The sequence below is a fragment of the Lacerta agilis genome, chromosome 8, assembly GCF_009819535.1.
Source record: "Lacerta agilis isolate rLacAgi1 chromosome 8, rLacAgi1.pri, whole genome shotgun sequence".
NCBI lineage: Eukaryota > Metazoa > Chordata > Lepidosauria > Squamata > Lacertidae > Lacerta > Lacerta agilis.
Window position 1 is genome coordinate 78,539,691 of NC_046319.1, and position 18,161 is coordinate 78,557,851.

The window sequence follows — 18,161 nt, forward strand, 5'->3', positions numbered from 1 at the left end:
CACCTGGTCCTAATGCCCTGGAATAATCTGAGAAGAGATCAAAAGGCAGGAGAGAGAGAGAGAGAGAGAGAGAGAAGGGAAAATGTGAAAGAAATGTTATTCACCCAAACATCTGTCCCTGGGGGCAAGGCAGGGCTTCGCTTTGCCCTCTCTGGGAGATGTGCTTTGGCGAGGTAAGAGAAAGGTTTGTGGGTGGCTGGATGTCAAAGCACACCTATGTGCAAAAAGAAAACTTGGTTGTTGTTGGTTTCTGATATATTAATCTAGAACAGGGGTCAGCAAACTTTTTCAGCAGGGGGCCAGTCCACTGTCCCTCAGACTTGTGGGGGCGGACGGCGGACTATATTTTGAAAAAAATATATGAACGAATTCCTATGCCCCCAAATAACCCAGAGCTGCATTTTAAATAAAAGCACACATTCTACTCATGTAAAAACACCAGCAGGCCCACAATAACCCAGAGCTGCATTTTAAATAAAAGGACACATTCTACTCATGTAAAAACACCAGGCAGGCCCCACAAATAACCCAGAGATGCATTAAAAGCACACCTTCTACTCATGTAAAAACACTAGGCAGGCCCCACAAATAACCTAGAGATGCATTTTAAATAAAAGCACACATTCTACTCATGTAAAACACCAGGCAGGCCCCACAAATAACCCAGATGCATTTTAAATAAAAGCACACATTCTACTCATGTAAAAACACGCAGATTCCCGGACCGTCCGCGGACCGGATTGAGAAGGCGATTGGGCCACATCCAGCCCCTGGGCCTTAGGTTGCCTACCCCTGGTCTAGAACGCTGAAAGCAAACACAGCGCATCTGCTTCTGGGGTGACACAGGACAGAAGCCTTGCTACAGCTTTAGACATGCAATGTTGTGTGTAGGTTTCTAGAGCTGCATGAATGAGTGGGGTGTGTGTGTGTGTGTGTGTGTGTGTGTGTGTGGCATTCACCAACCTGGTGCCCTCCAGATGTTTGAGGCTACAACTTCCACCAGCCTCAGCCAGCACAGTGTGGGAGTTGGAAAATGCTGGTATAGATAGATAGATAGATAGATAGATAGATAGATAGATAGATAGATAGACAGATAGATGATAGATAGATAGATGATAGATAGATAGATAGATGATAGATAGATAGAGATAGAAAGAGAAAAGACAAGCCCTGTTGGATGAGGCCGTTCTCACAGTGGCCAACCAGATGCCTGCAGGAAACCTGCAAGTAGGTTTCGAGCCCAAGAGCTCTCTCTCCTCCTGCGGTTTCCAGCAACTGGGATTCAGTCACCTTGGCCAGTAGCCATAAATAGCCCTCTCCTCCATGAAACTGGCCATCATTGCCTCCTGTGGGAGGGAGTTCCATAGTTTAACTCTGTGCTGTATGGAGAAGTCCTCTCAATTATCTTCCCTGCATAGGAGCCAACTCCTAGAGAGCCAGTGTGGTGTAGTGGTTAACAGCGGTAGACTCGTAATCTGGTGAACCGGGTTCGTGTCTCTGCTCTTCCACATGCAGCTGCTGGGTGACCTTGGGCTAGTAGTCACACTTCTTTGTTTTTTTTTTTATAAGATTTTATTATTTTCCAATAAAAAAAGGAGAACAAATACAAGAACAACACCTAGCATAAACATCAATAAAAACACAATAAACAGTAAACATAATCAACAATAAACATAATCAACATTCAGAACAATAACAACAATAAAAACATAAAAATAACATATACAGACCTTAACCATTATCTTTCTTTATATATTTCTTGTTTCTAACTTCTCTGTTTGGGGACTTCCCCCGTTCCCTCCACTGTCTTCAAAAACATATACTTCTTCAAGGTAGCTTTATATATTGTTCAATTCACTTTTACCCAAATTTTAATATACTTAGCTTTCTTTTGGTCAAATATCTCAATAACTATGTATCTTATCTTAACGACCTATCTTAGCATATTTTGACACATACATCTTTCACATAACAACAATTCCTCTTACCATTCATATCTAATACATATCTACCAAAGCCGACATTCTGTTTAATTCTGCTCAATATTCAGTTTAACTGATTTAACCAAATAGTCTTTGAATTTTTTCCACTCCTGCGACGCCTTCCCTCCCTCTGGTCTCGGATTCTGACGGCAGTTCAGCGAGTTCCATATATTCCCATCATCTTCATCTGCCATTCCTCCACCGTTGGTATCTCTTCACCTTTCCATGTTCTTGCCAATAAAATTCTAGCTGCTGTTGTGGCATACATAAAAAACACTCTGTCCTGACTGGGTATCTCTTCATTGGTTATGCTCAGGAGAAATGCCTCTGGTTTCTTACAAAGGTAACTTTCATTACCTTCTTAAGCTCATTATAATCTTGTCCCAGAAGGCACTTACCACTGGGCACAACCACCACATATGAAAAAGGTACCTTTCGCATGTTTACATTTCCAACATACATCTGACATTTGGTATTCATCTTAGCGATCTTAACTGGTGTCAAGTACCATCTATAAACCATTTTCATTATATTTTCTCTTAAACCATGACAAGCAGTAAATTTAATACCTTTTTGCCACAATCTCTCCCAGTCATCCATCATGATATTATGTCCGACATCTTTTGCCCAATCTATCATTGAAGATTTAACCAATTCATCTTTTGTATGCCACTCTAGCAAAAGATTATACATTTTGGAAAGGTTTTTAAAGTTCGATTCTATCAGTTCTGTTTCCAGTTTTGATTTTTCTACTTGAAAACCGATTTTTTTTATCCATTTTAAATGTTTCATAAACCTGATAATAGTGCAGCCAGTCGGGGACCTGACTTTTTACTTGATCATAGCTTTTAGCTTTAAAGAGTCCCCTTCCTGCTGCAGTATGTCCATATATCTTAACCAGTTTGCAGACATATTCGGTCTCTTATATGCCTTGGCCTCCACTGGGGAGATCCATCTAGGGGTCTTTCTCTCAAACAAGTCTTTGTATCTAGTCCATACTGATATAGGGATTTTCTCACAATATGAGACTTAAAAGTTCTGTGGATTTTAGCCTTGTCATACCAAAGGTATGCATGCCATCCAAACATATTATCGTGTCCCTCCAAGTCCAACACATCCACGTTGTCTAGTTTAAACCAATCCTTTAACCAGCAAAAGGCCGCAGCTTCAAAGTAAAGCCTTAAGTCCGGCAGGGCAAAGCCTCCTCTGTCTTTAGAGTCTGTTAAAATCTTAAATTTTATTCTAGGCTTTTTGCCCTGCCATATAAATTTCGATAGGTCCTTTTGCCATTTTTTGAAACAGTCTAATTTATCCAAAATTGGTATGGCTTGGAATAAAAACAGCATCCTTGGTAGGACATTCATTTTAACCACTGCTATTCTTCCCATTAACGACAGTTTGAGTCTTGTCCAAATCTCCATGTCTTTTTTATCTCCATCCACAGTTTTTCATAATTGTCCTTATACAGGTTCAAGTTCTTACTTGTGAGATTGATACCTAGATATTTTACGGATTTAACAAAATTGAGGCCGGTGGCTTCTTGAATTCTTTGGATCTGTTCTGCACTCATATTTTTACCTAAAACTTTGGTTTTCTGCTTATTTAATTTGAAGCCAGCTACAAGTCCGAATTGTTCAATTAATTCCAAGGCTCTGGGGACACTGCCTTCTGGTTCTTGCAGGGATAGCATCAAATCATCCGCGAAGGCACGTAATTTGTATTCCTTCTCTCCCACTTTAATTCCTTTTGTCTGTTTATCTTTCCGAATCATATTCAGAAGGACTTCCAGGACCGTGATAAAAAGTAAAGGGGAGATAGGGCACCCTTGTCTTGTTCCTTTCTCTACTTCAATCTCCTCCGATATCACACTGTTTACAATAACTTTAGCTCTTTGTTCTGTATAAATGGCCTTTATGCCATTTAAAAATTTTTCTCCAACTCCCATCTTTTCCAAATTCTTTTCATGAATGTCCAAGATACTTTATCAAAAGCTTTCTCTGCATCAACAAACAATAGTGCTGCATCTGTGTTTATGTCTCTCTCCAGTTTTTCTAGAATGTCCACAATAATCCTCGTATTATTACTTATTTGCCTTCCTGGCAAGAACCTGCTTGGTCTCTATGTATATAATCTTTCAACACTCTTTCAACCTTGTAGCCAAAACATTTGCAAAGATTTTATAATCCACATTCAAAGGGATATTGGGACGATAGTTTTTCATTAAAGTCTTATCAGTATCTGGTTTTAAGATCAGTGTGATAAAGGCTTCTTTCCACGTCTCTGGTGCCCTATCTCCTTCTAGTATTCTATTGCAAGTTTCTCTTAACGGCTGTGATAGCCAATCTTTCAATGTCTTGTAATATTTTGCTGTTAATCCGTCCGGTCCTGGAGCCTTCCCCAGTTGCATGTTGTTTATTGCATCTTCTATTTCTTGTGTCGTTATTGGGTGGTTGAGAGTTGTTAGTTTTTCCTCTGGGACCTTTTGCAATCCATTCTTCTCCAGGAATCGGTCTATCTCTGCGTCATCTGTCTTCTCCTCCTTGTACAGTTGTTTATAGAATCTCTGAAAACACCATCTGATTTCCTCCGGTTTCTCTACATTTTTTCCATTTACTACCAATTTGCTGATGACATTTGCCTTTTGTCTTTCTTTAATTGCCAAGCTAGTAGTTTTCCGCATTTATTTGCAGATTCAAATGTTCTTTGTTTCATCATTTTCACTTTCCATTCGATATCTTGATTCATAATATTGGCATATTGGGATTGCAGATATTTGATTTCTTTTTGAATTTTAACACATCTAGGATGTCCTCTTAGTTCTTTTTCCTTTTCTTTGATTAATTTCAACAATCTCTCCATCTCTGCACTTTGTTGTTTCTTCTTTTTTGCCTTTTCACTAATGAGGAATCCTCTCATTACCGCCTTACTTGCATCCCAGGCAGTCCTTTTCTCCACATCTGAGTTCCAATTGATTTGAAAATATTCTTTCATCTTTTTCGCCGCTCTTTCTACTAGCTTGGTATCTCTCATCAATGCATCATCCATTCTCCACCTAAAAGAGTCCTTGGAAATCATTTTTAGGTTTACCTGTACCGGATGTAGTCACACTTCTTTGAAGTCTCTCAGCCCCACTCACCTCACAGAGGGTTTGTTGTGGGGGAAGGAAGGGAAAGGAGAATGTTAGCCGCTTTGAGACTCCTCCGGGTAGTGATAAAGTGGGATATCAAATCCAAACTCCTCTTCTTCTTCTTAGGGGCCAAGACACTCCTCACCCCATATTTGAGCCAGCAGGGCCCTAAAATTGATGGGCATTGCCATTCAAACGGTGTGTCTTGCGATAGATTATGCGGGGCAGGGCGTACCTCCCTCCCCCCTCAATCTTTTATTAGTTGGCGCCCCTGCTGCGCCAAATCTTCAAACATTTGGCTCCATCGGATATTTGCAACTTATAGCATTACCAGTGCCTACCTGGTTTTTTTTTGGTACAAACAGGTGTTTTAAGACACACCAACTAATCCGCAGGCAGTGACTTCTGAGGACACAGTGTGCCTTTCTAACTGTGGGTGGTGGGCGACCCTGCTTCAGTATTGATGGGGGGGGCCTTCTACTCAGCTCTCCAAATAGTGGTCAGAGGCCCTGATCTTTGCCACAAAGCTCAGGGACAGCATAACGGCTGCTATCACTGGACATCTGCCAGGGGCCACTTCTAAAAAAAAAACGAGTCCCTGCTGCTGTCAGATCCTGAAATTCCCTGCTCCTCCTCCTTCATTTCCTTGCTGTCCCCGACCCGTTCTGCCTCTCCCTTCAAGTGACTGGGGCATTTGGTTCAAAGGCACAAAATAAGGCAGGCAGCATTGAGAGGGGATGGGCTGCAGAGCTGGGAGCAGGTGTGTTCAGGTCCAGTGAACGTTGTTGTTGTTTAGTCGTTTAGTCGTGTCCGACTCTTCGTGACCCCCTGGACCAGAGCACGCCAGGCACTCCTGTCTTCCACTGCCTCCCGCAGTTTGGTCAGACTCATGTTGGTAGCTTCAAGAACCCTGTCCAACCATCTTGTCCTCTGTCATCCCCTTCTCCTTGTGCCCTCCATCTTTCACAACATCAGGGTCTTTTCCAGGGGGTCTTCTCTTCTCATGAGGTGGCCAAAGTATTGGAGCCTCAGCTTCAGGATCTGTCCTTCCAGTGAGCACTCAGGGCTGATTTCCTTCAGAATGGATAGGTTTGATCTTCTTGCAGTCCATGGGACTCTCAAGAGTCTCCTCCAGCACCATAATTCAAAAGCATCAGTTTTTCAGCGATCAGCCTTCTTTATGGTCCAGCTCTCACTTCCATACATTACTACTGGGAAAACCATTGTTGTTGTTGTTGTTGTTCAGTCGTTCAGTCGTGTCTGACTCTTCGTGACCCCATGGACCAGAGCACGCCAGGCACGCCTATCCTTCACTGCCTCTTGCAGTTTGGCCAAACTCATGTTAGTAGCTTCGAGAACACTGTCCAACCATCTCATCCTCTGTCGTCCCCTTCTCCTTGTGGGAAAACCATAGCTTTAACTATACAGATCTTTGTCAGCAAGGTGATGTCTCTGCTTTTTAAGATGCTGTCTAGGTTTGTCATTGCTTTACTCCCAAGAAGCAGCGAGTGTTACCTGCAAAATCCAAAGGCAGGTGGGACACAGGTAAGTTGCCTTACACAGAGTCAGACCAGTGGTCCAGACCCGAGATCCACCTCTCTGGCTCCCAAGCTGCACCACAGGACACACACACCCCTTTCACATTTCCACTTTTGATTTCCGCTCCGTGATTGTATCAATGCAGGCAATTGATCCTAAAATGATGATTCACAGTGCAGTCATGAAAGGTAAAGGGACCCCTGACCATTAGGTCCGGTTGTGTCCTACTCTGGGGTTGCGGTGCTCATCTTGCTTTACTGGCCGAGGGAGCCTGCGTACAGCTTCCGGGTCATGTGGCCAGCATGACTAAGCCGCTTGTGGCGAACCAGAGCAGCGCACGGAAACGCCGTTTTACCTTCCCGCCAGAGTGGTACCTATTTATCTATTTGCACTTCGTGCTTTCGTACTGCTAGGTGCAATCATACATAGGGTTAATTCGAGCACGGCTAATGAATGAAAACCAGCCCTGCAGTGTGGTAGGAGAAATAAAGCAGCATGTGGTTGGTCAGAATACGTATCTCATTTTTTAAAAAATGGCTCGTGGCTTTCCCCAGCCACATTGCACTGTTGTGGGAATTGTTAAAATGAGCATCTCATCAGAACATGGCCTGGTCTAGACAAAGAAGAATGTTCCTTTGGTCTGGCTAGCCTAAGCTCCTGCAGAATTGTATGCACTTCATGCAACCTCTTCCTCGCCGATGATTTGAAGAGTCCCAAACCCTGGAGATTTTCCTCATAGGGGAGTAGCTCCAGCCCCTTGACCATCTTGGCTGCAGGAGGTAGTGATACGGCCACCAACTTTAGACGAGATTCCCGCATTGCAGGGGGTTGGACTAGATGACCAACTGTACAATATTCTCTGATTCTATGCAGACGTTATGGCTTCAGTGCCAAGCCAGCTTTTTCTTTGGCTTAACGTCTCGCTCAGTGAAGAGAGAGGACTCTGGAGGACTCAAAATCCCGCCTGCTCTTATTTTGGTGACTCAAGGGGCTTTGGAATTATTTTCCAGAACAAAAATGGTACTTTACTCCTTAGCCACGATTGAAAATATAATCGACTCCTTCCTCTGGTTAGCTGATTTCAAGAAAGCACTGCACTCCAGCGGCTGTGAAATACAGTTCCCAACCCCCCCCCCCCATCAATACTGATGCTGGGCTGGGGCTGATGGGAGCTGGAGTATTTGGGGTGCCACGGGTTCCCTGTCTCAGCCGGCTTTTGGTCACCTGGAAAATGCATTGCAATGTAGCCAACTTACCCAAAGCTTACCTTAAGTTATTTGTTAAGGTGATTTTAATCGACGATTTGTTTAAATCCCTGATGTTTAAGCATGCTTTTTTTGGGGGGGGGGGCGTGTTGGGGATTAACCTTGTGACTCAAGAGTGCAACAATCGCATGCATGCAGCAACTCTACTATATTCTCTGATTCTATGCAGATCCCCAGTCCAGCATCAGTATTGATCGGGGTTTTTTGGGAACTGTAGTTCCCAGCCGCTGGAGTGCGGTGCTTTCTTGAAATCAGCTAATCAGAGGAAGGAGTCGATTATATTTGCAATCGTGGCTACGGAGTAAAGTACCATTTTGCAAAGCCGGGCTTGCAACACCCGCGCGCGACTACGCGTAGGATCGGTGGGTGGGGCTTCGTGGCAGCATTCTTGTCAACCCCTCCCACTTTCAGGGGGGAAAAAAGGGGCGGAGCGTCCGTTATATCCGTTGCGGCTCCGCCCACTCGTTCCATTTCCCCAGCTCCGTCCGGGAGCAGCCACAAAGCCAGGCGGTGAGTGGGAGGGGCCGCAATTTGGAGGAGGGGCCTGAGGGGCAGGGGGAGGGGCCAGCCCTGAGCGGGTGGGGCAAACTTGGAAACAGGGTTTGCGTGGAGAGAGACGAGCACGTGGAGCACAGCTGAGGGCAGAGCGAAGGGCGATATGTGTTTCTGTTTGTTGTTTTTACTCACTGAGTAGCCATCCCGCGGGGGGGGGGGGAGCAAAACGTGCCCTTTTTGTTGGATACAGTGAGAAGGGTTTCTGGAGGGGTCATTCGCCTGAGCAAAACCCACGGAGGAGGGTTCAAAGTGAAAACAGAGCAAGTTCCAGTACGGAAAGAGATTCTAAGAGGGGAGGCTTTCAAACAAACAAACATCTCAGATCCACTGAGCGTAAATCCAAGGAGGAGAGGCATTTATAATTTTTAAATCCATTAAGAAGTGATCCAAACGGGACAGGCATTTAAAAAAACAACAACAACAACTCGGTAAGCAAGTTCTAGGGAGGACGGATGGAAAAGAGTGCATGGTTTTGTTTTTTTAACCCAGGGAGTAGCACCCAGAGCTTGAAGGTTAGCCGTCTTCTTACTCAGCGAATGGGATCCAGTTGGGAAGGGTCCAGTCAAGACTTGTGCTGCTGTTTCTCCCCACTTCTAAGGATGGGATCTAGTGTAGGAAGGATCAGCGCTTAAGTAGGCCATTTTAACAAACTCATTGAGAAGAGGATTTATTCGGGATGGCTCAGTGCGGGTACCTGAGAAGACTACAAATTAACCGGGAGGCGGCTTGAATATGAACAGTTCCCCCAAGACTCTGCCACTCTAGGCAGAAAACTCAGGTATCTTGGCTTCTAGGTGCTCCCAACCCCCCCCCAAAAAACCACCCCTTCCTCCTTTGTAAGTATTAAGTCTTATTCTGTTCCCCCTGCAGAGGAACTTAGGAAGCTGCCTTATGTCAAAGTCAGGCCATTGGGTCTGCCTAGCTTATTACTGCCAACACTGGCAGGCAGCAGCATTTTGGGGAAGGGGTCTCTCTCAGCCCCACCTGGAGATGCTTCTGAGACCTGAATCTGGAACTTTCTTGTAGCTCTGGGAGAGCTCAGTTCCTTCCCCCTTCTAGGAAGAGATGCAGTTCTCAGCCAACTGCCTGGAGGCCATTCTCATCTTCTGAGATGGCAGGCTGACGGCTGCCCCTTTTAACTGGCCCCGATCCTCTGCTTTTAAGCATCTGTCTGAAGCGCAGACACTTAGGAAGGGGAGCTTCTCCAGGGAGAAAAGTGCATGGCAAGATCCCGTTAAAAGCACAGGAACCTGCGCTATGCATCCAGAGCGGCGCTGAGCCACTTTAAATCGCCCCTCAAATCGCCCTAGCGGCTGCAGTTTGTTAAGGGTGCCACATGTCGCTGTGAGTCCCCCACCGCCCCCAGAGAGTGGTTCACCTCATCCCAGGTAGTTTGGGTAATCATAGCTGCTTTAAAGTAGGAAATGACCAATGCACAGAGGAGGATGCTACCATTGGCTTCTAGTCACATGGCCGCGTTCTACCTCCAACTGTCAGGGGTATTAGGCCTCTGAATACCAGTTGGTGGCAATGGCAAACTGGTCCGTGGCAGCGGATTGTCGGCTGCGGGAGCAGGGTGCTGGGCTTTCCGCATGTTCTGCGCTCAGGGAGAATTGGGGCACCCTCCGCGAACCTGCCCATGTGTCTCTGTGCCCATCACGCTCCTCGCACCACCTCCCCTAGCCACTGCCTCCTCCTCTTCCTCCTCCTCACACCGGACTTTTCTTTCTTCTGTTCCTAGGATGACTGTATATAATGGGCAATGTCCAATCAGAAGCCACACAAGAATCAGAGACTGCCAAAGACGTGGAGGAGAAAGCCAACCCGGACAGGAGCAAGCCAGACCGGGGTCCGAGCGGCGCTAAGCATGAATTGGGGAGCTGCCCCCCGGGTCTCCAGGCCCCTGAGCAGAAAGCTACCAGTCAGCTGCTGAGCACCGAGCCAGGGGGAGGGGACAGGCCGGCGGGGGCTGCTGCGGAGATGGGGAAGAATCATTCCAAGAAATCCAAGCTAAAGCTCTCCTCCATGTGGGCGCAGAACACAGCCAGTGGCGGGATAAAGGAGGCCAGCCTCTGCGACAAGGACCCAGGGGCGGAGAAGCGGGGGCTGGCTTGCCTGAGCAGGGCTGACCTCCAGAGCAGGCCGAGCTCTGCGCCCGCCCCGCCAGAGGACCCCAAGGGGCTGAAAGCGCCTCTGAGGCCTCCCCCGGCGCTGCCCTCTGACCCCAGGGACTTGGGCGCCAAACGAGCACCGGCAAAGGGGAAGGGCAAGCCGGAGAACGTTCCCCAGGCCAGGGGCATGGGAGGCCTCTTGCTGCAGCCCGAGAAGCTGGTGGAGCTGGGCCCAGCATCCGAGGCGGAAATGGAGTTCTGCTGGACCCAGCACATCAAAGCTAGGGCCAAGGAGCATTTTGATACCCAGGGGCGGGTGCTGGAGTCGCTGCCCTCGGCCAAGAAGCAGCCAGCGGGCCCGTCACAAGGCGCCGAACCTCTGAGGGGGGCCGAGGATGTGGCGGCGGCCACGGCAGGGCCTTGGCCTCTGAATGAGAAAAGTGCCAGCTGTTCAGCTGTGTCTGGCTGTGTGGCTCCACCTGGAGGGAAGAAGGCTCTTCTGTCGTGGGGGTCTGGTCAGAAGGAGAAAGAGAGTCCCGGACAGCGGGACAGCGCCCCTGGGAGCGACGGAGACTCCCGGGGCCTGGCCCTGGCCTCCCAGTTGCCTGCGGATTGTTCAGAGACACCGGGCAGCCCCGGGGAGAAGCCCCAAGGCTCAGGGAGCGACGCCAAGGCCGGGGCAAAGGGCGAGGCCCTGGGAGCGGAAGGGGTCAACTCGGAGACCATGCAGGAACTGCTGGAGAAAGGCCTCAACTTCCTGTACAAAGTGACCATCCAGCCGGGGCAGTGGCCGCCCAGCATCAAGGCGGTCAAGCAGAAAGCGGGCGTGATTTCCTCCGGCATCTCCTACGCCGACGTCCTCAAGCAGTGCCCTCAGAAGAAGGCGCCCGCCGGCGCTGCCCCGGCACTGCCGAAAGCCCTGCACCATCTCACCGCGGCGGGCAAGAAACTGCCGTCCTTCAAAGGGCTGGAGAGGAGCAACCCTGAGGACTTCTCCTCGCTCAGCCAGCTATTCCTGGAGCACTTCAAGAAGGTCACCCCGAAAGAGCCCACTGCCCCCCACGCCCCCAGCCAGCAAGTGGTCACCTTCTTTGAGGAGCTGTCCACCGGCAACACCAAGCGGCCCGAGTGGCAAAGGCCCCGGCCGCCCACTCCGTACCCACAGCGCCGCAAAGGGCAGGGCCGGAAGCTGCCCAAGTTTGGGACGGCCGTGTCCCAGGTCGTTGCCTTCCTGGGGAGCGACCCCAAGTGCGATTGGTTTGTGCACGACGACGGCCAGGTGTCTCTGGATGAGGCCGCCGCGGGGGCTGAAGACGGGGGCAAGGACTGCGCTGACCCACCCAGCCCTGGCGAGAAAGGGGCCGAAGTGATGGGCTCCCCCCAGCCCGTTGTGGCTCTCTTGGCGGAGCACGAAGCAGCCGGGGAGGATGACGAGGCTTCCCAGAGGTCGCGGAGAAGGCCGCAGGGCCTGGAAGGGGTCGCCAAGGAAACGGGCTCAGCGAAGCCACCGGCGTGTAATGCTGTCCGGGGCGGCCATTCTCCGCTGGCCGTTCCTCCGTTCCCCCAAAAGGAAGACCAGCCCCCGGTGTCCCTGCTAGGCCCGAGGCCGTGTTCTCCCGGGGAGGTGCTGGAGACGCCCAGTCCAGCCGCCTCTGCCCGGTGCGCCCCCGTGAGACTGATCCCTGACCAGAAGGTGCCGGCTGCCGCCCAGGCAAGGCCCAAGATCCGGAAGCAAGGCCCCTCCGCTGCAAAGTCCAAAGAGAAACTCAAAACTTCAGGGCAGCCGAAAGTGAAAGCACCCAAGGGGAAGGGGCAGAAGCAGTGGCCCCGAGGCTACGGGATGAGCTCCATGAGGTTAGAGGGTGTCCCCCTCTTCCCTCCTTTCGAAAACGTCGCCAGGCCGTTTTATTTTGGCGAGCCTTTGGTGAGTCTTGTGGATTTGGCTGCTCTTTGTTTGATTCATTGACGGCTGCTACCCACGCTCTTCATTTCTTCTTGTTGTTAATGATCTGTTATGGTTGTTTACATCCTTTCCAACCTGGTTGTGGAACAAGCAAGGCCTTGGTTATCCTGAGGCATTGGTCTTCAACTGGTGGGTCTAGTCCAAGGCGGGTCACAATGGGAGCACGACCGCCATGCATATATAAGGTAAAAAGGTTAAGAAATGTGTCTCCAGAGGCATGTTTGGGTTGGAAATGGGTCCTGGGTGTGAAAAGGTTGTGGATACCTGCCCAGGAGTGTGATATATCTGGGTTGCCCCAGCCACTCTAGGCGGCTCCCCCCCCCCGCAAAATAAAAACACAACAAGACATCAAACATTAAAAGCTTCCCTAAAAGCCTTCCGATGTCTTCTAAAAGTTGTGTAGTTCTTTATATCCTAGACATCTGACGGGAGGGTGTTCCACAGGGCAGGTGCCACCACCGAGAAGGCCCTCTGCTTGGCTCCCTGTAACCTCACTTCTCGCAGCAAGGGAACCACCAGAAGGCCTTCGGAGCTGGACCTCAGTGTCCGGGCTGAACAGTGTGGGTGGAGACGTTCCTTCAGGTATACTGGGCCCGGCAGGGTTCCTTGTTAGGTCTGTGGGGCGTCCTTTCTCAAACCACACTCACCTGCCCCACACTGAACATCATGTGACATTGTGTGTGGGGCAGGTAAAGGGATGGGTGAGGTCGGTAACCCCTTAGCAGAATGGGGCTGGCTCTAGGTGCTGATCTGTTGTTGGGCACTGGGAGGGAGCAGCTTCAAAGTCCCTGACAGGCTTCGGGGGGGGGGTCCCTCACAGCGCCAGTCCGCTGATCGGTGGGCTGAGGAGCTGCTTTGAAAGCAATGTGTTCATTGCTGCTGCCAGTGCATGTTCAAAGGAGCTGGTTCTTGGTACCGATCAGCTGATGGGCACTAAGAAGAGCCTTGTTGAAGATATCACCTGACCTCATAATGATGTCAGGTAGGGTTGCCAGCCCTCCGGGTGTGACCTGAAGTCTCCAGGTTTTCCTGGCCACCTCCGGGGAGGAGGCAGGCAGAGGGCTTGAATCTCCACGTGGGTGAGAGTTTCTTTAATAATAAAGAAGAATTATTATTAAGAAGGCTGTGTGCATGGAGCTTGCAAGCTTCAGCCCAGCTTCAAATTATAGCGTAGACACTCTGTGGTGGGGTCTGACCTCCTCCACTCTCCCAATTAACCTCCATCTCCAGGGCTGGCCTGCCTGACATCACCAGGGGCCTTTCCCATGACATCACCAGGTCTCAGATTTGGGCTGTGAAATCTCGGGGTCTGGAATGCTCCTGACCTGCACTTTCAATGCCATCGACCATGGTCTCCTGGAGTGGCTGTCTGAGTTGGGGGTGGGTGGCACCACTTTGCGGTGGATCTTGTCCTGCTTGGACGGTCGTTTCCAGAGGATACTTCTTGGGGAGTGCTCTTTGGCCCCATGGTGCCTTCAAAGTGGGGTTCCCCGGGGTCCCATTTTATCCCCTATGCTGTTTTAACACCTACATGAAACCACTGAGTGGGGTTATCTAGAGGTTAGGAGTCCGTTGTCCAAACACACAGCCAGGGGCGTCGTAGGGTGGGGGCGGGCCGCCCCTCGTGCCGCCCCTAGGCGGGTGTGTGCGGCGCTGCTGCTCCCGGGGTGACGGAGGGAGCGGCGGCGCGTGGGGTGACAAGCGGCGGCCCCTTCCACCACTCCCATGCGCTGCCGCTCCCTCCGTCACCCCGGGAGCAGCAGCGCTGCACGGACGAGGCTCCCGAAGCGGCGGCCCGGCATCCCCGGGGGCGGGCCGTCGCCTCTTGTGTGTGTGTCATGACGCACACGCAGCGATGCCCCGCCCCCGGGGATGCCGGGCCGTCGCCGCGCGTGCGTGCGTCATGACGCACGCACGCGCCGCGATGCCCCGCCCCCCAGGGGTGCCTCTTGGCTTCCCGCCCCGGGCAGCCAAGGGGCTAGGAACGCCCCTGCACACAGCTTTAGTTTTCCTTTACATCCGCAGGTTTGGCAGTACAGTGGTACCTCGGGTTACATACGCTTCAGGTTACATACTCCGCTAACCCAGAAATAATGCTTCAGGTTAAGAGCTTTGCTTCAGGATAAGAACAGAAATCGTGCTCTGGTGGCGCAGCGGCAGCTGGAGGCCCCATTAGCTAAAGTGGTGCTTCAGGTTAAGAACAGTTTCAGGTTAAGAACGGACCTCTGGAATGAATTAAGTACGTAACCAGAGGTATCACTATAGATGTACTGGACTGTTGTTTTGCCTTGATAATGGCCTGGATGAGAGCCAACAAACTGAAGCTCAATCCAGATAAGGCCGAGGCTCCGATCCTGGTCCGACTGCACTGGCTGCCGATCAGTTTCCGTTCCCAATTCAAAGTGCTGTTTTTGACCTCTAAAGCCTTAAACAGTTCAGGGCCACAAGACCTCAAGGACCACCTCTCCCTATGTGAAACTACCTGGACCCTGAGATCACCATGAGCCCCTTCTCCATGAGGGGTCTGGAGAGTGACAACATGAGAAAGGGCCTTTTCTGTGGTGGCTCCCCACTTGTGTGGAATGCTCTCCCTGGCACCTTCGCTACATACCTTTAGATGCCAGGCGGAAACGTCCTTTTTCAGCCAGGCCTTGAGCTGATTGACACCCTATGGCCTTTTAACTGTGCCTGTTGGAGCGGAGGTTCATTGATTTGTTTGCTTGCTTTTTGTGCATTTTTGTTTTCATGTTGTATTTTTTATGTTGTAAACCACCCTGTGATCTTCAGATGAAGAGTGGCATACAAATGTAAATAATAATAAATAATAATCCAAACTGGATTTTCCATTAAGCCGTTTTGAGCATAGGAAATATGATGTGGAAACGTTTTAAGCGAATAAAATCGCTGTATGTCCAGGAAACGCCCCCTCCTCTGGAGAAACCCCCCAGCACTGATGAGGATGCAGCCTCCGCCCCGACTGGTTCAGACCCTGGCGGAGAGGCGAACGGATCCCCCCCACACCACCACTGGCCAGCTTTCCAGGTGGCAGAATCTTGTTCCAGGAAGTGCTACTGCAAGCACCAGGAGCAGAGGAAACTGCCCCAGAACGTCGTAACTTGGTGAGCAGGCTGAAGCCTCGGGTGCAAATCCTGAGCAGCTGGGTCACAAAACGAACTTTGGGGGCGGGGCGGGAGGTTGTTGTTGTTGTTATTAGCATTAGCACCCTACGTCTTTATCCCCAAAGGCTCCCAGAGTGGCTTCCATACAGCCAATTAAAACAAGACAGTCCCTGCCCCACAGGCTTACAATAAACAAAACAAGGAGAAAGGGACAGGGAGAGAAGAGTGGGTGGAAATCCAACTCAGGCACCAATTCTTAAAGAGGCACATGCATGCTGCAAATGCTCTTAGCTGTCATGGCTGCTCCTGAAGTATATTGGGAACTGTAGTTTGAGGAGGGTGCTAAGAACTGTTAAGATTCCCTCACAGGTGTTCCCCCGCCCCTCCAAAGACTACAGTTCCCATGATTCCCTGGGAAGTCAGAATGACCCAAACCAGCTTTTTAGTGTGTGGTGTAGCTATGCTTGGAGCATAATAATAAAAATAAAATAATAATTTATTAGTTATACACCGCTCATCTGGCTGGGTTTCCCCAGCCACTCTGGGCAGTTTCCAGCAGAATATTAAAATGCAATAATATATTAAACACCAAAAGCTTCCCTAAACAGGGCTGCCTTCAGATGTCTTCTAAAAGTCTGGTAGTTGTTTTTCTCTTTGACATCTGGTAGGAGGGCGTTCCACATGGTGGGTACCACTACTGAGAAGGCCCTCTGCCTGGTTCCCTGTAACTTGGCTTCTCACAGCGGGGGAACTGTCAGAAGGCCCTTAGCGCTGGACCAGGCTGAATGATGGGGGTGGAGACACTCCCTTGAGGTATACTGGGCTGAAGCCGTTTAGGGAACAGCCATTTAGGGAATGGCAAGAGTCGAGAGCGATAAGCTGTGTGCTAAAAAGACCAGTTGCCTCCTGACCCAGATTATCCGGTGCGGTCCTAACTAGCATGCCACACCCAGGCCAGGAGGGGCTGCAGAACTGTTTCTCAAAGGCAGACTAGCTGTGCTGGCTGCACCTGATGGGAACCGAACATCCCAAGTACTAAGGATTTTTACTCTCCTATGTAAATTTCTTGGTGTTTAGTCATGTCCGACTCTAATCCATTGGGGCTCATCCTGGGTATTATTTAACCAGCTGCCCTTTTGCAGTTGCATTTCAATGAAGCCATTGTAAAAGGCCTAACTCTGCAAAGCTCCACCCCTGCTCACCTACACTTCTGCACTCTCTCCCCCCCCCCCCGCCCTGTTTTACAGGCTCAATCCTTCCACCAACCATCTGACGGAACCACCCTGGGTCTCCACTGCCATGCTGGCTGTCTCGCTTGTTGCCGGGACCAAGTTCTGCCTGGACTCTTACGAACAGCAGCACATTGCCAATGAGGACTGAACCCCCTTCCCCAGGCTTCTGCAAAAAAATAAACCCTGTACATCACACCAGCTTGGCCTGTGGCTTCGTTTCGTGCGGCGGGGGTCCCGGCAGTCTGCCGGGACTTCTCCTTGAGAACTGAAATTGGAATCATATGGGTTTCCAGTTCTGCAGATGGGTTTGGAAACGGGCACTTTAGAATACGGAACTCCATGGATTCTATTGGTTCTCCTGGAACTGTTACCAGCTGCAGGGAGTTCTGGGCCAACTATGATAAGTACCAGAGGTGGCCTTCCAGGTGTTGTTGTGACTCCCGGCTCCCATCTTCCCTGCCCATTGGTCCTGGTGGCTGGGGCTTTTAGGAGCCGGAGGTCAGCAAAATTTGGAGGGTCTCCCACTCCTCATATATGCCAACAATCTGGTCATTGTGGATGTCCCAAGGTGGGCTGTCCTAACTTTTTGATAACAGTGTGGGTGGCTGGGTGCTCAGGGATTCATTGGTACATGTAAGGTTGCACCCAGGGCAGGTCGAAAGCACAAGCTTTTCTGATGGTCCAGGCAGGCCACACGTGCTAAGGCAGTGTTTCCCAAACTTGGGTCTCCAGCTGCTTTTGGGCTACAATTCCCATCATTCCTGACCACTGGTCCTGCTCGTTAGGGATGATGGGAGTTGTAGTCCAAAAGCAGCTGGAGACCCAACTTTGGGGAAACACTGTTATAAAGTGAGAATAACCCTACAGGTGTTCTCTTTCGCTATTTTTTTGTGTTATCCAGACTCTCTTGCCTCTACAGAGCCTGTGGAAATGTGTGATTACTGAGAACCTGCACCCACACACCAGCCAGGACAGCAGCAGGTATAAGGGCAAGTTAAGGCTCACCTCAGTAACTTGATTCCTAAGTGTGCATGTGTGCCTCACTGTTAAAACTTCCTGGCAGTTGGTATCAAAAGTCACAGGGATCATTCTACTGTAATGCTAAACAAGAAGCCTGCTCTTCCCTTCTCCAGAATGTCTGCAGGGAAATCTGGAACATTTTGTTCAGACAAAATGACAAACCCCTGCTTAGCTTAAAACGGAAGTGGCTGTGTGGTCGTGGAAACTTGTACCTGAAACACTACTAAACTATGGTTTTGCTTCCCGCA

At 49.9% G+C, this 18,161-nt stretch overlaps 1 protein-coding gene across 2 annotated transcripts; it reads left to right on the top strand.

The window, feature by feature from the left end:
• The first annotated feature begins 8,352 nt into the window (after window positions 1-8,352).
• On the top strand, window positions 8,353-17,091 carry GGN (gametogenetin). Of its 2 annotated transcripts, none has more exons than XM_033158484.1 (4): window positions 8,353-8,423; window positions 10,210-12,503; window positions 15,459-15,661; window positions 16,909-17,091. In XM_033158484.1, exons 2-4 carry the CDS (start codon window positions 10,224-10,226, stop codon window positions 17,039-17,041), a joined length of 2,616 nt encoding a protein of 871 aa, XP_033014375.1. In that variant the 5' UTR covers window positions 8,353-8,423; window positions 10,210-10,223; the 3' UTR covers window positions 17,042-17,091. The 2 variants fall into 2 exon arrangements, with proteins under 2 accessions (XP_033014375.1, XP_033014374.1); XM_033158483.1 differs by lacking the exon at window positions 8,353-8,423 and adding an exon at window positions 9,042-9,246.
• Window positions 17,092-18,161: the final 1,070 nt, after the last annotated feature.

Bases quoted from the DNA above. Each gene is read 5' to 3' on its own strand.
- GGN (XM_033158484.1), top strand. From the start codon at position 10,224: ATGGGCAATGTCCAATCAGAAGCCACACAAGAATCAGAGACTGCCAAA. The intron at 12,504-15,458 runs GTGAGTCTTGTG...CTGTATGTCCAG, and splicing joins TTTATTTTGGCGAGCCTTTG to GAAACGCCCCCTCCTCTGGA. The intron at 15,662-16,908 runs GTGAGCAGGCTG...CCTGTTTTACAG, and splicing joins CCCCAGAACGTCGTAACTTG to GCTCAATCCTTCCACCAACC.